The sequence below is a fragment of the Acartia tonsa genome, chromosome 10 (genome assembly GCF_053477335.1).
Source record: "Acartia tonsa isolate MP-2025a chromosome 10, ASM5347733v1, whole genome shotgun sequence".
In the NCBI taxonomy this organism is placed as follows: domain Eukaryota; kingdom Metazoa; phylum Arthropoda; class Copepoda; order Calanoida; family Acartiidae; genus Acartia; species Acartia tonsa.
This window is the reverse complement of record NC_137269.1, coordinates 38,062,307-38,082,593: the sequence shown is the minus strand read 5'-3', so window position 1 is coordinate 38,082,593 and position 20,287 is coordinate 38,062,307. Positions and strand designations below refer to the sequence as shown.

The following is a 20,287-nucleotide window of genomic DNA, read 5'->3' as shown; positions in this document are numbered from 1 at the left end:
ATATTATCTTAAATTTTCATAGAACAAAAATATGTAGGTAAATTATGCATATATGTTACTATAACTTATAGTTTAAATTTATGGATTTTACATAATTTTTTTTCAAAATTCTTTATATACTTGGGTAAATTTTCCGAGGTATCATGTGGTGCTCAGTTTAGGATTAAGAAGTCTTATTTTTTGGTATCTTCAGTTTTTAAAGAATAAGAATCAAATATAAGTATAAAGGTATTTGTATATTTATTTGTATTTGTACAAAAAGTATTACAAAAATAGTATATTATCTATAATACAAAGTAGAATGATGTCTGTCCGTCTGCTTGTCCGTCTGTATATCAGAAGCTTAATATCTCAGTAACCACTGAACCTATTGGGCTCTACTCTTCATGGAATATACCTAATAGTCCTGTGATGGTTTTTTGCTATTTTCTTTGGGGGAGGGACACTTAAAGCTTTTTACTTTCTACTAGGATTAGAGGCTTCGCCCCTAGCCTCTAGAGGCTGCGTCCCCTCTTTTATAGAATCGTTTGTTGGAAATTTGTCCAAAAAAAATATAAAAAAAGATTGTGATTATTTTTTTCATTTAGGCTTCGCCCCAGGGTGCGGTGGGGGTTCCCCCATCCCGCTGATTTGCATTAGTTTACAAAAATAAATTGAGGGGTGGTTGATTTTTTTGGGGGGGTTGGGTTTCCCACACTCTAAGAAAATAGCCTAAAACTACCACAGGACCAGTAGATATATTCCCTGAAGATTAGAACCCAATCTGTTCAGCGGTTACCAAGATCTTAAGCTTTAGACAGACAGGCATTGATTTACTTTGTATTAAAGAGTAGTATTTTCTGAGATCTTTAGCAATAGACAAAATAACCCTATATCCTATTATATGTTTATCCTATAAATCCTTTTTTTCTGTAACGAAGAATCTCGCTAACTGCTGAACCGACTGAAAAATTTTGGGGGGGGTAAAAAAAAATTTGCGGCGCGCTACGCGCGCCATTATACCCCCCCCCCAAAAAACGAATTACCCCCCCCCTTAAAAAATTGTTACCCCCCCCCGAAAAAAAAAGCTTGGACGCCCCTTTACCGAAGGTTCTTGCTAACCGCTAAACCGATATGGTTCTCCTTTACAGGGTAGCTTCTCATAGGTCCTGGGAAAGGGTACAACCACCCTCCCAAGAGAAATTACTCTTAGAAAAAAATCACCACCCTTCCCCTATGTTTTCTTTCTTTTTAAAAGCGAAGCTTTTCTATAATTAGGGTCGGTCCGTCCGTCCGTCCGTCACGGATAGCTTTTTTCGTTAATTTAGGCATGTTATAATTGTCCTATCGATTTCAAATTTTGCATGGTGATTCCTTTAGTAGTTAAGAACGATGTAGAAAGCGTAGCAACTCTATAATCATTAACAAAATGTCCGTACGTCCATTTTAAACATGTTGATTTTTTTACTTTTTTAACAACAAATTTTTATGTGATCTAATCATCCGATTGATCTGATTTTTGGTATAGTGATTTCTAGGACAACAAAGTATAATGTTTTAAGCGAAGCAACTCTATAATCAAGTCCTAAAAATGTAAGTATGTCCATAAACATTATTCTGTATAAAGCAGTTTTTCAACAAATTTACTTACAATTTTGCTTCGACTCTTATACATTTATATTCTGATTATTCAGTTCTGACACTATATAGGTGTTAATGTCCGTTTGTCCTACCGTTTCAGTGCTTCGCTTTTATGGATGTTGTCATCCTTGTTAAAATTGAAATCAGAAATGGGGGTGGTCTACTCCCCCCTCCGTCACTAAAAAATTTATTAGCGAAGCTACTCTATAATCACTTTGTCAGTCCGTTATGCTATCGGAGAAACGTGATTTTCTCGGCTCCTGTTTTTTGATTGAATAAGTTCACATTCTACATATTTTCATTGAGATTTGCCTTTTGGTTGGGGTGCTAGATCTATTCCTAGATTTTCTTTTTTTTCATGGTTTTCTCGACTTCTATTCAAGGTAGACGACTGAAATTTTCAGGGAATAAATAAATTCACATTCTACATATTTTCAAAAAGTTTCTTTAAGGTTTGTCTATTTGTTGCAGTGCTAGATCGATTCCTAGATGTATAGGTTTTTGTGATTTTCTCTACTCATAATCCTGATAGACGGTTGTAATTTTAGGGATTGTATTAGTTTTCATTCTTAATACTTCCACTAAATTTCATTGAGATTTGCTTATTGGTTGGGGGGCTGAATTTATTCCCAGATTTTCACGTTATTATGTATTTTTAAAAGGTTTTGTGATTTATTTAAATAAGTTAAATGCTTATTTTTTACGACACTACTCTACCTATAATTCAAAGTAGAACGATGTCTGTCCGTCTGTCTGTCTGTCTGTTTGTCTGTCTGTCTGTCTGTTTGTCTGTCTGTCTGTCTGTTTGTCTGTCTGTCTGTCTGTCCGTCCCTTAAGATCTCGGTAACCACTGAACCGATCGGATTCTACTCTTTAGGGAATATACCTACTGGTTTTGTGGTGGTTTTAGGCCATTTTCTTAGGGGGTGGGACACCCCCAACCCCCCCAAAAGGGGGATTTCCTTGGTCCTTTTACGTATTTCGCCCAAATTTTTTTAAATCACCTCTTGGGGCAGAGCCCCTAGAGGCTAGGGGCGAAGCCGCTAGTAGTTTATATAGTTCCCAAATTTCCATCCATAACTTTTGAGCTTCGCTACTTAAGGATGTTGTCATCCTTGTTTTTTACTTTTTATTTTTAAATAAAAAAAATTGGTTTTTGAATTCAACTCCCCTCCCCCCCCCCCTAATCAAGTTCCTCTAGAGGCCTCTAAGGGCGTAGTCGCTGGTCCTTATAATAGGATATACTTTGTATATCATAGGTTTTTGGAAGTTTTATAACTATTTTGGGGAAGAGTATCACCATCCACCCAAGAGAAATTGACTTTAGAAAAAAACTACCTCCTCCCCCCAAAAATGAATTTTAGTTGCTCACTGATTTTAAAGGACGCCTGCAAGAAATAACACGCTTTAACTGCTGAAAGACTGCCACAAGAAGACCCAATACCCCAAATTATAAGCCTTCAGCTTCAATAACAAAAAAGTTCTAGGCATTTCAAAATAGCATTTTATGTACAATGGAATTTTTGAAAGATTTCCAATGCTCATAAAAGAAAAAACAATATTAAATTACGTTGCCTAGACATAAAATTATAACCTTATCTTTGTCAGAAACTTAGATTGCCTGTAACTGATTACATTTTTACAATAAAAACACCACATTTCATAGTCAAAATCTATGAAAAAAATTCGATTTAAATTGCATTTTTAAACGAAAATCATAGCGGAAACAAAGGGGTAAACTATTACAAGCTTAGCTGTGATTGGTTGTTAAGCTGATTCAGCCTTCTGATTGGCTACAGTACATTCGGTACAACGCAAGTAAAACTTAATTTTTTTTAATGATTTTGACTATAAAAATGGGTATTTTTATTGTAAAAATATAATTAGTTACTGGAAACCTAAATTTATGACAAAAATAAGCTTATAATTTTGTTTCTAGGCCACGTAGTTTAATTTTAAAGTTTTCATCATGAGCATTGCAATTCTTTCAAAATTTCCATTGTACATAAAATGTCATTTTAAAATGCCTAGAACTTTTTTGTTATAGAAGCTGAAGGCTTCAAATTTTGGGTATTTGGTCTACTTGTGGCAGTCTTTCAGCAGTTAAAGCGTGGTATTTCTTGCATGCTTCCTTTAAGTTAATTTTTTTCCAGATGTCTATAAATAACTTTTGAGCTTCGCTACTTATGTATGTTGTCATCCATGTTTTTTTTATTGAATTTCACTCTCCCCTCCTCAAGTGCCCCTAGAGGCCTTTAGGAGCGTAGACGCTAGTTCTTTTAAATAGAGTAATAGGATATCTTGTGTCTGTCAGTTAGCTATGGTTCTCCTTTACAGGTAGCTGCTAGTAGACTTAAATGTATTGAAAATAGGTAACTAGGAAATTATTTAACTTATTTTTATTAGGAATGTACGTTTTTGTACGTTTTTTACTTTTTTTATGTACGTAACGTATTTTTTGTGTGTACGTTATGTACGTTTTTTATTTTCAAAATTGGCTGGCCAGTCTGAATATACGTGAAATACTTCTCAAAAGTAAACATTTATCCCAAATAACCTATAGTCTCACATTAATACCTAGCCTAATAATCACAGAGTAAGCGAAAGTGGCAAAACTCCTCCCCCCTCCCCTTATATGTTAAATTGCTTTGATAATAACTTTGCTTTGAGTTATTATTGATGATGTATATACTATGTATTACTAAACAATTCAAAGTCCGATACTATATCATACTATATGAGTAAACAAAAATATACTATATATACTATATGGATAAAATAAATATACTATAAAAATACTATATTTTTTTTGTTTTGGAGTGGTCGCCCTGAATATACCTATAACCAGTTTTTAACAGTATTTCATTATTATAGATTTATTAAGATAAGATTATTTTAAAATAACATGAGATATATTTGTAATAATTCAATGTTCAATTTGTATAGGCAGGTATATCATATAAAGTCTTAATTAGAAAATAAAGCATGTTGAAATGTTCTTGTTTCATAATAGCTTTTTACCTTACAGCTGAAAATCAGTTATTCATTGTTGAAAAGTTTTGGTGGAAACCAGCTTTTCTTTTCCTCTCCACGTCGAAAATTGTGCAAACTTGATGACAGATTGGCAAACTTCAGTCTGTCAGTAGACCTATACAGACCTTTTGGTTTCTTTTTTCTCCACTTTTCCGAAATTGCTGGAATGAAGGAATCTTTTAAAGTGTGGAATGGTGGCAAATTGAATCTACAAAAGACCTCCTTGTCTAGGTTGTTTGGTCTTAAATTTCTACCTTTTGATAATTGCATTTTCATTATGCTTCCTATTGTCTCACATATTGCTTCAGAGGAAGTTCTAATATTTATGTTTTCAAAAAAATCACGGAATGACTCTGTTTCTTCATCACAAAGATTGCAAAATTGTTCATATATTTGCTCCAGTTTATCATTAGGCCTAGCTAGTTTGAATTGAAGAAATTTTTTATATCCAATTTTGATATCCTGTATGCTTTCAATAAATTCATTGATTCGTTGTGTTTTTAAATTTCCTAGGATTCCTTCTATTTTTATCTCAGCATCAACATCATCAACTTTATCAGCATCAACATTACAGAAGGCTTCGTAACTCTCTTTCAAATAATCAGGTATATTTACCCTACTCTCTATACTTCTAAAAATTGTTGCATTTAATGATAATGATTTGGTGCAATGAAATTTCACCAATTTTAAGATTGAATTAAAGTTTAAGACCACTTTTTAAGGAGATTATTGTGCTTTTACACCTAAGAAATACAAGCCCAATTGAATCTCGCCCATCCCCAGAAGATTTTAAAATTGAAAGATAATGCCTTACTTCAACTATTTATTTTAATTGCTTGCTGAAGCATTATATAGGTACTATTGCAACAACTTAAGTATGTCATGTTCTAGGATCTAACCCAATAACTACTTGACATGATTGATGGACATATTCTTAAGTAATAATTCTATATTAATCCTCTTAGGCACTCTTTAAAAGTAAATATTTGTTACATTAAATGCAAAAATTCCTGAGTATATCTTTAGCAACAAATGTCAACTTCATCTCAACTCTTTCTAATTGTGTCTGGTCAAACTCTTCAATAACCATCTCTCCAGCTGAAATTTCTTCTTCTGTGATATCATCTTGTAGGTCAGTAACTGTAACCTCCCCACATTCTTCTAGATACTTAGCATACTCTTTTCTGTTTTGGGCAAGAGTATTATGTCTTCTTAAAGCTGCTACTTTTACTGCCTTAGATAGGTCAGGGGAATATTTTCCATTCTTCAGTCCTTCAATTATTTGGGATGGATTACCAATGCCTGCAAGTTTGAGGTCTTCATCCTTCCAAGCCCAATTATCACTTAGGGTTTTAATTTGGTCATGTAAAGTATTGTAAGTTTCAGGGATTGTACAAGCAAGCAAGCGAATATCTTGAAAAGAAAGGGAGGCCTGAGAATAGATTTCAAGAATTTGACACAAGCCAACAGCCAAGCAAACAATAGAACCATTGGACAGACTCTTGAAAATTTTATCTTGTTCCTTGAAAGTAGTATTGTCACCTCTCTCCCTGGCCTCTTCCATTGTTCTTCCAGTTATTATGCTGAATGTAGGTGTATTTCTTAAGAAGGCCTGTAAACATCTTAATACTGATCGAGCCCATCTTGTTTCTTGAAAACCCTTATTTGTAAGACATGCATGGTGAAGTTCTTCAGCTATTTCATTGAATCTTAGGCCTGATTGGTGGGACTTATGCTCAGACATAATAGTATACATAAAACGATTAAATTCTTCAACATCTGGATTATCTTTAAATGCATCACCTATAGCTAATTGTAAAAGATGGCCTAGATCCCATGATCCCCCAAAGTCCAAATCTGGATCTAAATCCAAATGTTCAGCAAACTTCTTGGTTAGAGATAAGCATCCACCACCATGAGATCTCTCCTCTGGGGTAGCATATACACCATCATAAGCTACATGAACCACTTTTTCTGCTAATTGGTACCTTGAATATCCTAAAGACATCATAAGATCATCTGCAACAAACTTTGCTGTGCTTTCACCATCATATTCAGTTGATAACATAGGGTGGATCCTGTTTAAGTATATGTAAATCTTGCCTAGGTAGAAGTAGTAAGTCACTAAAACAGTATATGGAATATTACTAACAGTAACTTTGTCAAGAGAAAAACTAATGTTTTTTAAGTCACTGAATCTATCTTTTGCAATAGACATAATTTCACTATGGACCATACCTCTTAATTCAAAGAAACTATTTAAACCATCATTTTTTTCAGGAAATTTAACTCCCTCTAAATTGCTAAGGGTTAACTCATCTTTGTCATTTAATTTTCGAAAATCAAAGGCTCCATATCCATTTTTTAGGCAAAATACTGCATTGGAAACAATCATTTCTGAACCTTTCTTATCCATTTTTTCTCTTTCTTCATTATTCTTAAGTTTCTGTTTGTATTGGCCAGCACACCATCTATGTAGGTTATTTCTCAAATGTTGATTCATATATCCCTTTTGTTCTTTCTCATATTTTGTACCACGCCTGTTTTTTTGATATATTCCAAAATTATTTTTATGTAAGGCTTTCAAGTGGCTAGGTCTGTTAGGACTCGAAGCAAAAGTTAGACATACAGTACAGGTTACAGTATTTTCTGTTTCGTTCCAATATTCTTCTAGTTTTTCCTCATTTTCCTTTGGTTGATTTAACTCAGATTTTATTACATCTTGCATTTTTTGTATCAATATAGCATTGTTTTTATCCAAAATTGATTTCATGATTGTTTTTAGGGTTTCCTCGTCAAAATCAACCTATCAGAATTATTTAAAAATCAATAACAAAATAAATTTTTTTTATTGTATTATCAACTTCTTAAATTGCTATATGTTTAAAAATCTAATGAATAGGAATTTAAGTCTTTAATATAAAACAAGCAGCTTTTCCCCCTAAATGCCTCTGGGGCACTATCATTGTAAAGGAGAACCATATCAGTTCAGTGGTTAGCAGATCCTTTGCTACAGACAAAAAAAGCTTACTACCTTATATAATATTTCCAAAGCAAAATATTTACCCACTGCTGTTAACAATGTTTGTATAAAGCAAACCTTTTCATTTGAATTCTGATTATTTACTTGTGCTTGACTATTGTCTACTTCTGTAACAGTCTGTGCTACTTCAATATTTGGATCTGTTATGACTTCATTATCTCTTAATTCCTGATCTTCTTGATCTGGTTGATTTTCATCATATAGATCTTCTTGATCAGAGTGGGACACTTCCAACTCTAGTAAAAATGTTGGTGTGGTTATTTATACTAGTTGTAAACAAGTGAATTATAAATATCAAACAAGGATGACAACATCCATAAGTAGCAAGGCAGAAAAATCATAGATAAGAAGATTTAAAGAGCATTTTGTTATTTTTGATTTTATTATGATATTAATAATTAATATCTACAAAAATTTAGATATCAGACAAAAAACATTAAAGATATGGAAGAAAATGTAAAAAATACAAAAATAGTCAAAAACCTGCTAAAAAGCAGTCAGACCACCATGGATGTTTATAGTTAATTACGCTCATTAATTATAAAAATATTGACAAGAAGTTTCAGCCTTTTAACTTAAATAGAAGCTAAGAAAAATTTCCTTCACTTTGTGTATAACAGACATTTGGAAATTTCAATATAGTAATTTGCTACTAATAAGAATTAATAATTATGGTTTCCATAATATGAAGAAATTAAAGATTCTAAAGCAGGGATCTACTAAAGGGATAAGACAATGACTGATAAATTAATGTAAATCAAAATGTTTACTTAGATGGAGATTACTTAATATTACTTAAGGGTTGAAACATTTGGCCACTCAACTTATTGAACCAACCAATCAAAATTTAGTAAAATTCCCTTTTGATATCAAGCCAATTAACAAGAAAACATTGGGGACTAGTTTATTAAACAGCCCAATTTCCCCTCTAGGAAAAGAAAAGGGGGGGGGGGGGTTAATGCAACTATCTCGTAATCAGTGAGCAAATGGCACTTAGAATTCAAATTTTGATCTGAAATTTTGCATAAGTAATCCTTGGTAGGTCTATTTTCCCTAAAAATTGAACAAAAAGTTGGAAAAGTTGCTCCAAAACGTTTTCAAACAGTTCTAGCCGCTAGTTGCTGTTACTAGAAATCTAAAAATGTTTTTTTTTGTATCATTTCATATGATTTAAAGCAAAAATATGTTTCAAAAAGTTGATTTCTACATAATTTATGGCAGATTTGCCCTAAAAATAGCCAAAATTTCAGATTGAAATTCAAATTCTAAGTGCCATTTGCTCACTGATTACGAGATGGTTGCCTTAAATTCACCCCCCCTTAAAGCATTAATATTCCTACCTGCTCGGCTAATACTTCTAAACCTCTTAGCAGCTGGTAAAATGGGTGCATCATCATCATCATTATTACTTAATTCATCATCATTCTCATCTGATTGTGTTTCTTGATCATTAGAGAGAGTGTCAACAGATACTGTCAGTTCAGATGCAGATTGTCCCGTCAGTCTATTGTCTGCAAGCCTCTGTAATTTTAAATGTATGTTGGAAAAAAATTAAATCAAAGAGTATGTTAATAATGGTATATTGATTAATATTGCTTGAATTTTGTCCCGCTCCCAAAATAGCCTTTTTAATGTTGATTTTTTAATTGATTTAATATCTAATGATGTTATAAAAAGCCATGTTTTAATAATGTTCTTAGTTAAGTTAATTACAATAATTTTTTTGGTTTTAACTAAATTACCTGAAACATCTGTCCTATAGTTGAATTTCCAACACTTTGTTTATCTTTTCTGCATTTTAAAACAGCTTTTATACTAGAATCTGCAGCCAGATTGTTTTCTCTGTAGAAATCTGTATGCTTTTGCTTCTCAACACTGGCGAGCAAATATTCTTCAGAGTCAGGACCAACAATATCACCATTTTCATTTGCCAGAACTAATTCAAAAAGATGTTTCTTTAATTTGTCAGCTCTTCTTTTAATACTACAATTTTGCACTGGACAATTTGTTATAGATCTACTTTCTTTATTTAATGGTGTCCTTTTACGTTGTCCAGAAATTCCAGGCATGATTATTTTCTAAGAGAATTAACAAATAAGTTATGAAATTATTATACTAGACATACATATTTTATGGCCTACTGTGGTTAAAGATTTAATTTAAGCTCTCTTGATAGAACAAGCTTGATTTAGTCTAACTGAACATAATACTTTGATTTTCATCACATTACACATTAAACTAGATATTCATTAAGAGGTATTTGAAGGCTGTAATGTTGAGAGTTGATTTGATTTGAGAGGTGTTGTCCAGAAGTAGGGCGGATGTTGAGCCAATTAGGAGAGAGATCATATGGTATCAGAGCCAATGACAAAACAGGAAACTAAGAGCTTGTCACAGCAGAAATTCTAGAAAAATCCATGGTGAAATGTGCAGTGCGGAGTAATATCTATTAATTAGTTAACCCATACTAAAACTAGATCTGACATTGATAAATTATAATATTAATAATACATGATAATGATAAATAGAAAAAAATGGAAAAATCAATGAAGCTGTCGTGCATTCAGTCAATATTTTTATCTAATTGTTTATATTTTATAATTTCTATACATTTGTTTCAAAGAAAACATCAGCTGAGCTACGCTCAGCTGATGTTTTCTGTATTTTTTTTCTTCATTTTTTTTCCCCCCCTCAACATATTTTTCATTTTTTTCCCCCCCCCTTAGCCGGGGATCCCATGCAGAATATACACCCCTGTAAATAAGTACCTACCTAGTCAAGTAGCAGAAATAAAGTAATATTTACTTACATGAAACAATCCCCTTAGATATATTTTTTCCTTTTCAGAGCGAGAAAAGGGCAAAACCGTAGAGGTCGGTCGAGCTTACTTTGAAACTGAGAAAAAGCATTTCACCATTTTGGACGCGCCCGGCCACAAATCCTTCGTCCCCAATATGATTGGCGGCGCCAGCCAGGCCGACCTTGCCGTCCTTGTCATCTCGGCCAGAAAGGGCGAGTTCGAGACCGGGTTTGAGCGCGGCGGGCAGACCAGAGAACACGCCATGTTGGTGAAAACGGCGGGTGTGAAGCATCTCGTGGTACTTATCAATAAAATGGATGATCCTACAGTTGGTTGGGACGAAAAGAGGTCTTATTTTTTTTTTGTAAACCTACCTAGTTATTATATAATAAACGAGTTTGCTTGAAGTTCAATAACATTTAATTTTCAAATGGAAATAAATAGAGACAAATATAAATAATGTCAAAAACTTCGATTTAATCTTTGTTATTTAAAAGCTTCAATTATGGATTTTAAGCGTTTTAGATATTTATATTACTAGATCCAAAAGTCTTTACTTTTAGTAATTGTTTGTAGTTTGTACAAAAAGTTTGGATATTCGCATTAATATTGTTCTGTTTCAAGAATGTTATCTGATGCATAACTTTTTGTTTTTAGGTATAATTACTGCAAAGAACAACTAATACCATATCTCAAGAAATTAGGCTTCAATCCTGCTAAGGTAAACAATTTATTAAGGGGGGGGTTTTAATGCAACCATCTCGTAATCAGTGAGCAAATGACACTTAGAATTCGAATTTGGATCTGAAATTTTGCATGAGTAATCCTTGGTAGGTCTATTTTCCCTAAATCGAACAAAAAGTTGGAAAAGTAACGGCCAGCGGCTCAGCCGTTCAGCCGTTTTTTTGCCTATTTTCAGGGTAAATCCATCATCAATTACGTAGGAATCGACTTTTTAAAACATATTTTTGGTTTAATTCATGTTAAATGATAGCAATAACCAATTTTAAAACTTCTAGTACCAACAGCTACCGCCTAGAACCGTTTGATAGCGTTTTGGAGTAGAAAAGAGTATTATGTTAAGAGAGGTTTCGTGACTAATTTGCAATATAGATATCAAACAAATGGCAAAACAGATGAGCCGCCAGCCGTTAGCCGTTACTTTTCCAACTTTTGGTTCGATTTAGGGAAAATAGATCTACCAAGGATTACTCATGCAAAATTATAGATGGAAATTCGAATTCTAAGTGCCATTTGCTCACTGATTACGAGATGGTTGCATTAACCCCCCCCCCCCCCCCCTTATCTTCTCCGTTATGACCGTATAGTTAAATGTTTCTTTTTATGCCTTTCAAAAAAGGCTAATAGTCTCCACTAATTCAATTTTTAAAAAAGTTTTCATATAGTTTTTTTTTAACGTGAACTCAAAGCCTTTAATTAAACGAAAAAGAGAATGTTATTAAAACAATTACACGGCGCACAATAAAATCGCGAAGACTGAAAAAACGGCCAAGCAACACTTAGAATTTACGTAGATATAACACATAGGTATCATGGTTTGATAAAAAAATTACACCTGTATTCTTAAAAGTCTTATATAATATTAATTTTAACAGATTAGCTTGGATAAAAACTTGAAGGAAAATGTTTGTTTTAGGACCTAATGTTTATGCCTTGTTCTGGTCTGACTGGCTCTGGACTTAAAGAACCAGTAGGTAGCGACGCTCCTTATTACACGTAAGTTCTTTTTTTATTTTTGTTGAACCCGATTTGGTTCTCCATTAAGCGGTGGGGCTTTTGTTAATATTTTGCAACCAAAAAAATACCTTTAAGTTCATGCGAAGTACAGAACAGAAAACGTAAAATTTAGGGTAGGTAACACCACCGCAATCCCTATAGATATCGCCATAGGAAAAAATGATTTAGCCTACAAAAAAATTATTTCCAGATGTAAAATTGTTACCAACAGAAAAATCTTTCAGGTTTTGATATGAAATGAAAATTAGTATAAAATCAGTTTTTGGCCTTCTTCATTCTTTTGGGTCATTCCAAGAATTTAATATATTTTCTACAGCTTTCTAAGGAAATTAAATAAAAAACATTTTCTATATTTCAGAGGTCTACCTTTCATTCCTTACATCGATGGATTGCCTAGTTTAAAACGTCAAGTGGATGGTCCTTTTATGATGCCTATTGTAGACAAGTAAGTATTAATGTTAATTGGACAGTTCTTTTGATCTTAAAATCTTATTGCCATGAAATACTAAATTGGATGGTTTAAGTTTCACCTAAAAAAATATAAATAAAATATAAATCGTTTGTCCATTCCTAACTTCAAGAAGACTCAATTATTTTAAACCTGTTGCAACCAACCAACAACTGAAATAATTTGGAAAAAAAATATTGTTTCAGCAGTTTTTTTGGTGTGATAGGGGCTGTTTTAGTATTTACTAAACTCCCCCCCCCCCAAAAAAAAAAAAACAGATTGAAAAAAAGAAAATTTTGTTTAAGATGCATAAGTCTTTAAATCGCTCGGTATAGAGCTATACTACAAAAACAAGAATACACTTCTTAGTAGATAATATATTTCGCTTTATTCAAGCCTTCTCAATTCTATAAAATAATAACCATATTCAAAAAATCTTTTGAGAAAACAAGCTTCATATTAGTTAAAAGGGGGGGGGGGGGGGGAAATGTGGTGACTCGTGCCACGACATACCAGCAATTTTATTTTGGGTGCTACTCCCTTAGTTTTAGAGATAATTGGGTGAAATCTTTTGGGCTGGGTCACTAATTACCCCAACTATTGGTATCTTTCAAAAAAAACGGCGGCGGGTCCGCCGCTCCCGCCGTTCGCCGCCATTTTCCGCCGCCGCCAAAAAAAAATTGCATTTCTCGCCGAATTAGGCAATTTGGAATCATTTGAGACCATGTTATTTTTTTCAAAAAATTTTCCCCTTATAACCAAATTCAAATTCTCGTTTATCAAGGTATATCTTAAATTCAGTGCCTCTACTAAACTTTTAAAGATATTGAAACAAAATCTTTTGAGGTAGGTCAGTAAAAAATATTTGAATAAAAAATGGCGGCGGTACCGCCGCTCCCGCCGTCCACCGCCATTTTCCGCCGCCGCCGCCAAAAAAATTTTTATTGCATTTCTCGCCGAATTAGGCAATTTGGAATCATTTGAGACCATGTTATTTTTTTCAACAATTTTTCCCCTTATAACCAACTTCGTCATTTTTTTCAAATTCTCGTTTATCAAGGTATAGGGTGAGGCGGGGCATTACCGGTAATTTTTTCGGTTTTTTGAAAAAAAATGGGGTAAATATTAATATTTTTAAATGGGACCAAGACCATTAGAAAGCTTACGGAAAGGAATATCAGGTCCTAATAGGACGTTATCCTAGGACTTTTAGAAGTTTGTCATAATTGGACTCAAAGAAATTACCGATAAATGCCCCACGGTGGGGCATTGTGGGTAACGTCTTTTCAACCTAAAAAAAATCGATGAAAAACGGCCAAACGGCCAGTCAAACATAAATAATCATAATTAGTATAGGCTATAGGGATTATCCACAAAAATTTTCATAAATATCGGACTATTCCTTCTATGTCAAAAATCATTTTTTTAAAAGACGAGAAATTTCGATTTTTTTTTCACAAAAATTTTCTTAAAAAATAAAACTTAAATTTTTTTATATAAAAAAACCTGTTCTATTCACTTTTTGGCCTAATTCTTAAAAACGCCCATATTGAATTTTAGATTTTACCAAAGAAAACCTGAAAATTGATCTTAAAAATCGAATTTGAATTTTTTTTCGACGTTACCGAAAAATACCCCGCGCGAACTTTGGTCATTTTTGAAAAAAATATCAACTCTACATTTAAGCTCTCAACGGATTTGGAAAGAGCGGACAATTCTTAGTTCAAAAGGTTTTTACGGATCAGTTCTAGGTCTTACCAATTTTTGTGTAGGTCGATCTTTATACACCTAGGTGAAAAAAATTTTGGAAAAAAAAAAATTTAGTCCGACTTTGTGACCCAAAAAGTACCCTTAAAATTCACCTCACAAAAATTTCATTTTATACTTTTTTGTAGGCAATTTAATAAGGAACAAATTTGGTTTTATGTTTTTTTCTGTCAGTCGATTAGAACATGGAGATAAATGTCATTTTCTGAAGGTGGGTAAAAAATTACCAGTAATGCCCCTTACCGGTTAATGCCCCGCTTGACCCTATCTTAAATTCAGTGCCTCTACTAAGCTTTTAAAGATATTGAAACAAAATCTTTTGAGGTAGGTCAGTAAAAAATATTACAAAATCTTTTGAGGTAGGTCAGTAAAAAATATTTGAATAAAAAATGGCGGCGGTACACCCGCTCCCGCCGTCCACCGCCATTTTCCGCCGCCGCCGCCAAAAATTTTTTTATTGCATTTCTCGCCGAATTAGGCAATTTGGAATCATTTGAGACCATATTATTTTTTTCAATTTTTCCCCTAACAAGCCGTCCTGTGGGCGGCGGAAAATGGCGGTGGATGGCGGGAGCGGTGGTACCGCCGCCATTTTTTATTCAAATATTTTTTTGCTGATCTACCTCAAAAGATTTTGTTTCAATATCTTTAAAAGCACAGGAGAAGCACTGAATTTAAGATATACCTTAACAAACGAGAATTTGAAAAAAATGACAAAGTCCCCCCCGCAGGGTTGGTTATAAGGGGAAAAATTTTTGAAAAAAATAACATGGTCTCAAATGATTCCAAATTGTCTAATTCGGCGAGAAATGCAATAAAATTTTTTTTTTGGCGGCGGCGGAAAATGGCGGTGGACGGCGGGAGCGGCGGTACCGCCGCCATTTTTTATTCAAATATTTTTTACTGATCTACCTCAAAAGGTTTTGTCTCAATATCTTTAAAAGCTTAGGAGAGGCACTGAATTTAAGATATACCTTGATAAACGAGAATTTGAAAAAAATGACGAAGTTGGTTATAAGGGGAAAAATTGTTGAAAAAAATAACATGGTCTCAAATGATTCCAAATTGCCTAATTCGGCGAGAAATGCAATAAAAATTTTTTTGGCGGCGGCGGCGGAAATTATCTCTAAAACTAAGGGAGTAGCACCCAAAATAAAATTACTGGTATGTCGTGGCACGAGTCACCACATTTCCCCCCCCCCCCCCTTAATATATAAGATTTAACAAAAAACAGGTTGAAAATATTGAATACTTTTTTGATGAAAGGAGTTATTAATTAGAAATCGTGTATAACTCGAACTTTAATTACCTATTTAAAATCTTATTTTATTTTTATTAATTTAGATATAGCGAGATGGGAACGGTAGTGATAGGAAAAGTTGAATCTGGCAAATGCTCTAAGGGAGATACACTATTAGTTATGCCTAACAGAGTAAGTTATATTTTAGTATAATAAATTGCAAGGAAACTTTACAAATAAGATATATAATATTTGTAAAGATAAAGAAGTTCAAGTGTCAGAACTTTTCTCCCCCTTTTCTTGATCTAAATTTTTAAGTGCGATAAAATAACAGTAGCAAACCTATTTAGGGGGGGGGGGGGGGGGTAATGCAACCATCTCGTAATCAATGAGTAAATGGCACTTAGAATTCGAATTTTGATCTGAAATTTTGCATTAGTAATCCTTGGTAGGTCTTTTTTCCCTAAATCGAATAAAAATTTGTAAAAGTATCGGCTTATGGCTCAGCCGTTTAGCCGTTTTTTTTTGCCTATTTTCAGGGCAAATTCTTCACTAATTACGTAAGAATCAACTTTTTAAAACATATGATATTTTTGGTTTAATTCATGTTAAATGATAGCATTAACCATTTTTAAAATTTCTAGTACCAACAGCTACCGACTAAAACCGTTTGATAACGTTTTGGAGCGGCGAAGAGTATTATGTGGAGATAGGTTTCGTGACTAATTTGTCCTATAGATAGCTAAAAAATGGCAAAACGGCTGAGCCGCCAGCCCTTAGCCGTTACTTTTCCACTTTTCCAACTTTTTGTTCGATTTAGGGAAAATAGACCTGCTAAGGATTACTCATGCAAAATTAAGATGGAAATTCGAATTCTAAGTGCCATTTACTCATTGATCACGAGATGGTTGCATTAACCCCCCCCCCCCCCCCTTAATATTCTTTCTGTGGGTTAGTCCGTAATGCTATCGGCCCTCGGGTAAATAGATCTTATTATTCTGCAAAGATAATAAAATGATTTTTATTAAGGTTTTATTCCCCTTTTCGTTAAGTTTTTTCTCTTCCTCCATTTTTTGCCCACTGAACTTCTGCTCTGTGACTTATTTTGTCCGTTTGGTGTGTCATTCACTAATTTCTTTGTGCTTTGCTACTGATGGATTTTGCCATCCTTGTTATGTAACGTTGGAATTATTGACTAATTTCTTGACCCTTAGGTTGAAGTGAAAGTTGATCAGTTGTGGTCAGATGAAATTGAAGTGACTGCCGTCACTTCTGGAGAGAACATTAAAGCCAAGGTAATAAGTTTTTTTCTTTCCTTCCAGGGTTGTATATCTTCCATATAACATTTACAACGGGCCGACCTTTTTTTTATTTTAGTTTTGAATTTCTAGGGTCAAATTCTATTGAGAGGGTGTGGGTACCGTCCCTCAAAATAGTTGTACCCAGGACCTATGAGAAACTACACTGTATAGGAGACCATGAAATCGGTTCAGTGGTTAGCGAGATCCTTCGGTACAGACAGACAGAAAAGAATCCTGTTACTTAATAATAAGGATATTGAAACTATAAAGTAAATAAACTCAAAGCTTTCGAAATAAAAGTTGCTTGCAATTGAACTGGGGAAAATCATGTAAAAATGTAATACATTTTTAGTAATAAGGACTTGTATGTTATTAGGTTTAGTGTTGCAAAGTTGAAATCTATAGGAAGATTCTAACTAAAAATACGGATGAACGGACGTACGGATTTATCTTAAATGCAAATAAGCTTCATTTTTTTTCAAAGTTCTTCTGATATTTATCTCTATTACTGGATAATTGGGAGGAAAGGCATCTAAACTATGTACTTTTAGTCTGTCAAACATTTACATGTACTTTCAAGTAGAAAGTCTCATTACAGAGTGTTTCGGAAAAATTCATAATTTCTAAAAAGAAGGGTAGCACAACTGTTCTAATTATTCCTAATATTTTTTTAGCCCCGAGGTGCCGAAGGCACCAGCTATAAAAACTGGTTTTAAACTTAAGATTGTACATTTTTATATTCGTAGAAATAATACGATGCTAGACATAGTTTTTTTCGTATTGATGAAAACCGGTTCCTATCCTCCAGATTCGAATGAATACGAGAAATAACTATTCCAGTATGGTTCCGAATCCGATTCGTATCCACTGGATTAAAACTAGTTCAGAGATATAATAATTTGTCATGTATCGTATTATATAGATTTGTCCACGCGAAAGTAAACTATAAATCATAAAGTTAACCCCTTTGTGCTAACAAAACTTACCTAATTAATTTTTAATATTACTATCCGCAGAAAACAAAAATGCAATAAATGATAAACTAAAATTATTTGTTCAGTTGAAAGGTATCGAAGAAGCTGACATTACAAATGGTTTTGTGCTGTGTGACCCCAGAGATCCAATCAAAACTGGAACTATTTTCGATGCACAAGTAAGTTCATCTTTTCCAGAGTGGACAATAGAATGTTTATTACACTGGTCCCCAATTTTTTTTGTCCTTTAGCTTTTGATAACTTTTAAGACTTTTTGGTGATTTTTGATTGGTTGATTGTGTTCAAACGTTTCAACCACTAATTTTAATCTACAGAAGGGTTAATTTTGTGTATCATCATTGGGGATGTACATCAATTTATCGGCCATTGTCTTATCCCTTTAGATCCCTGATCTTTGCTGTCCTTGAATCCAGGGATCTTAAGGGATAAGACAAGGGACGGACAATAACATGTATTGTACACCTCCAAGACTGATGACGGTTATTTCTTGCATCGCACATAAGGGCAACAAGGGGATTCAATTCACCACCCCATAATCAAGTTTTAATCATTCTATGAGTATTGTCATACCCAATGTACATCAGGTTTTAAAGGAATCGTGAAAATACGCTTTTTAAGTAAGCTTTCTAATGCCTGAAAGTCAAGAAATGCAAAAATTTTCTTACAGAAAAAGGCATATTTTTTGTGTTTCACCAACAATTTTAAAAGTATTATAAAATCTCTTAGAATTAACGTAATTAGACAAAATAACTTCAGGTGAGTCATGAACTACATATATTTTGACATTATAAAAGAAAAAAACACAATTTAAAGAAATAAGTCCTAAATAATTCTAGTTGAAGTTAAGATTTTAGTTTTTTTGGTTTGTTTTATAATAAACATTTAAGTAGACAGTTAGAGGAAACATGTTTTCACTGGTTGCCACCGGCTAAAAATACGATATTTGATTACCCAAAGACATATTATAATCGCCTGTACTGGTTTTATTTACCCCCCCGCGCCCCCGTAGGGGTTTTTAACGCGTTTTCTGAGGGTGGGTGCACGAAAAGTTTGTAAGAAAAAGCGTTTAAATGCGCTTTTAAAGTCAAAACTTAAGATATAATTCAATTAAATAAAGACACAAAAACATAGTCATATTGGGAAATAGTTATTCAGACTTTGAATTAAAGTTAATAATAAATATTTTCAAGTTCTATTGCAATAATGATGGGGAGAGGGGAGGGGGGGGGGGGGATAAACCTAAATCTAAAGCTCTTTATGTTCGAGGTTTTAATGTAACTATAGATTATTACAAATATAAGGGATTTAAAGGGATAATACAAAGTTCGATAAATTGATGTACATCCCCAATGATAATACACAAAATTATCTTATGTAGATTAAAATTAGTATTTAAAACCTTTGAACACATAACTTTAAAACTTTTGGGACTAGTGTTATAAACAGCCTAATGTCCCCTCCCTCACTGCGGAAAGGTAAAATCAATATGCAAATAACGTAATTTTCTTATAATCAATTGAAATTGGAATTAGCAAGTAGCCTATCCTTCTGTCATTTGGTAATGCTTTGTTTTAAAATTATGCAGTTACATGGTCTTTATGTTTAATGTCTGCAGTTTTATTTAGGAAGGACATTGGGCTGTTTATTACACTAGTCCCCAAAGTTTTATAATAATATTTTTATATTCGTTGGCTAAACAACTTAAGGAATTTTTTTTATTGGTTGGTTCATTACGTTCAGTGTCAAAACGTTTCAACCACTAATTGTCATCTACAGACAATTAATTTTTTAATATAACTTGGTGTATCAATATTGGGGATTTACATACATTAATCAGTCATTGTTTTGTCCCTTAGATCCCTGGGTGTTTATCTATAATACAAAGTAGATTGATGTCTATCCGTCTGTCTGTCCCTTAAGATTAAAGTAACCACTGAACTGATTGGATTCTAATCTCATGGGAATACATCACCCTTAACCCTCCCAAAAAACAAAAAATCCCCGTCAATTATTATCTGTCTGTCTATTGGTAATGCTTTGTTTTTTTATTATGTAGTTACATGGTCTTCATTTTTAATGTTTGCAGTTTTATTTAGGAAGGGAGGGGACATTGTGCTATTTATTAAACTAGTCCCCATAGTTTTATAATAACGTTTTTATATTGGTTGGCTTAACAACGCGACATTATGAATTTTGTTTGATTTTTATTGGTTGGTTCATTAAGTTGAGTGTTAAAACGTTTCAACCACTAATTTTCATCTAAAGACAATTATTTTTTTTTG

At 33.3% G+C, this 20,287-nt stretch overlaps 2 protein-coding genes across 31 annotated transcripts in view; one reads left to right on the top strand and one right to left on the bottom strand.

The window, feature by feature from the left end:
• The window catches only part of LOC145330596 (uncharacterized), a 147,286-nt gene extending 139,860 nt beyond the window's left edge, over nt 1–7,426 (bottom strand). The window contains exon 1 of the mRNA XM_080175231.1: nt 7,423–7,426. Within this exon, the coding sequence (XP_080031357.1) occupies nt 7,423–7,426 (4 nt within the window). The remainder of the gene's footprint in view (nt 1–7,422) is intronic.
• The window catches only part of eRF3 (eukaryotic translation release factor 3), a 33,412-nt gene that overhangs the window by 6,331 nt on the left and 6,794 nt on the right, over nt 1–20,287 (top strand). For all 30 annotated transcript variants that reach the window (XR_013883496.1, XR_013883495.1, XR_013883494.1 and 27 more), the window contains exons 7-13: nt 10,544–10,844; nt 11,154–11,217; nt 12,154–12,233; nt 12,613–12,699; nt 15,814–15,901; nt 16,924–17,004; nt 18,071–18,163. Coding sequence is in view for 2 of the 30 variants with exons in the window: in XM_080175226.1 (XP_080031352.1) it covers nt 10,544–10,844; nt 11,154–11,217; nt 12,154–12,233; nt 12,613–12,699; nt 15,814–15,901; nt 16,924–17,004; nt 18,071–18,163 (794 nt within the window). In the remaining 28 variants the exon portion in view is untranslated. The remainder of the gene's footprint in view (nt 1–10,543; nt 10,845–11,153; nt 11,218–12,153; nt 12,234–12,612; nt 12,700–15,813; nt 15,902–16,923; nt 17,005–18,070; nt 18,164–20,287) is intronic.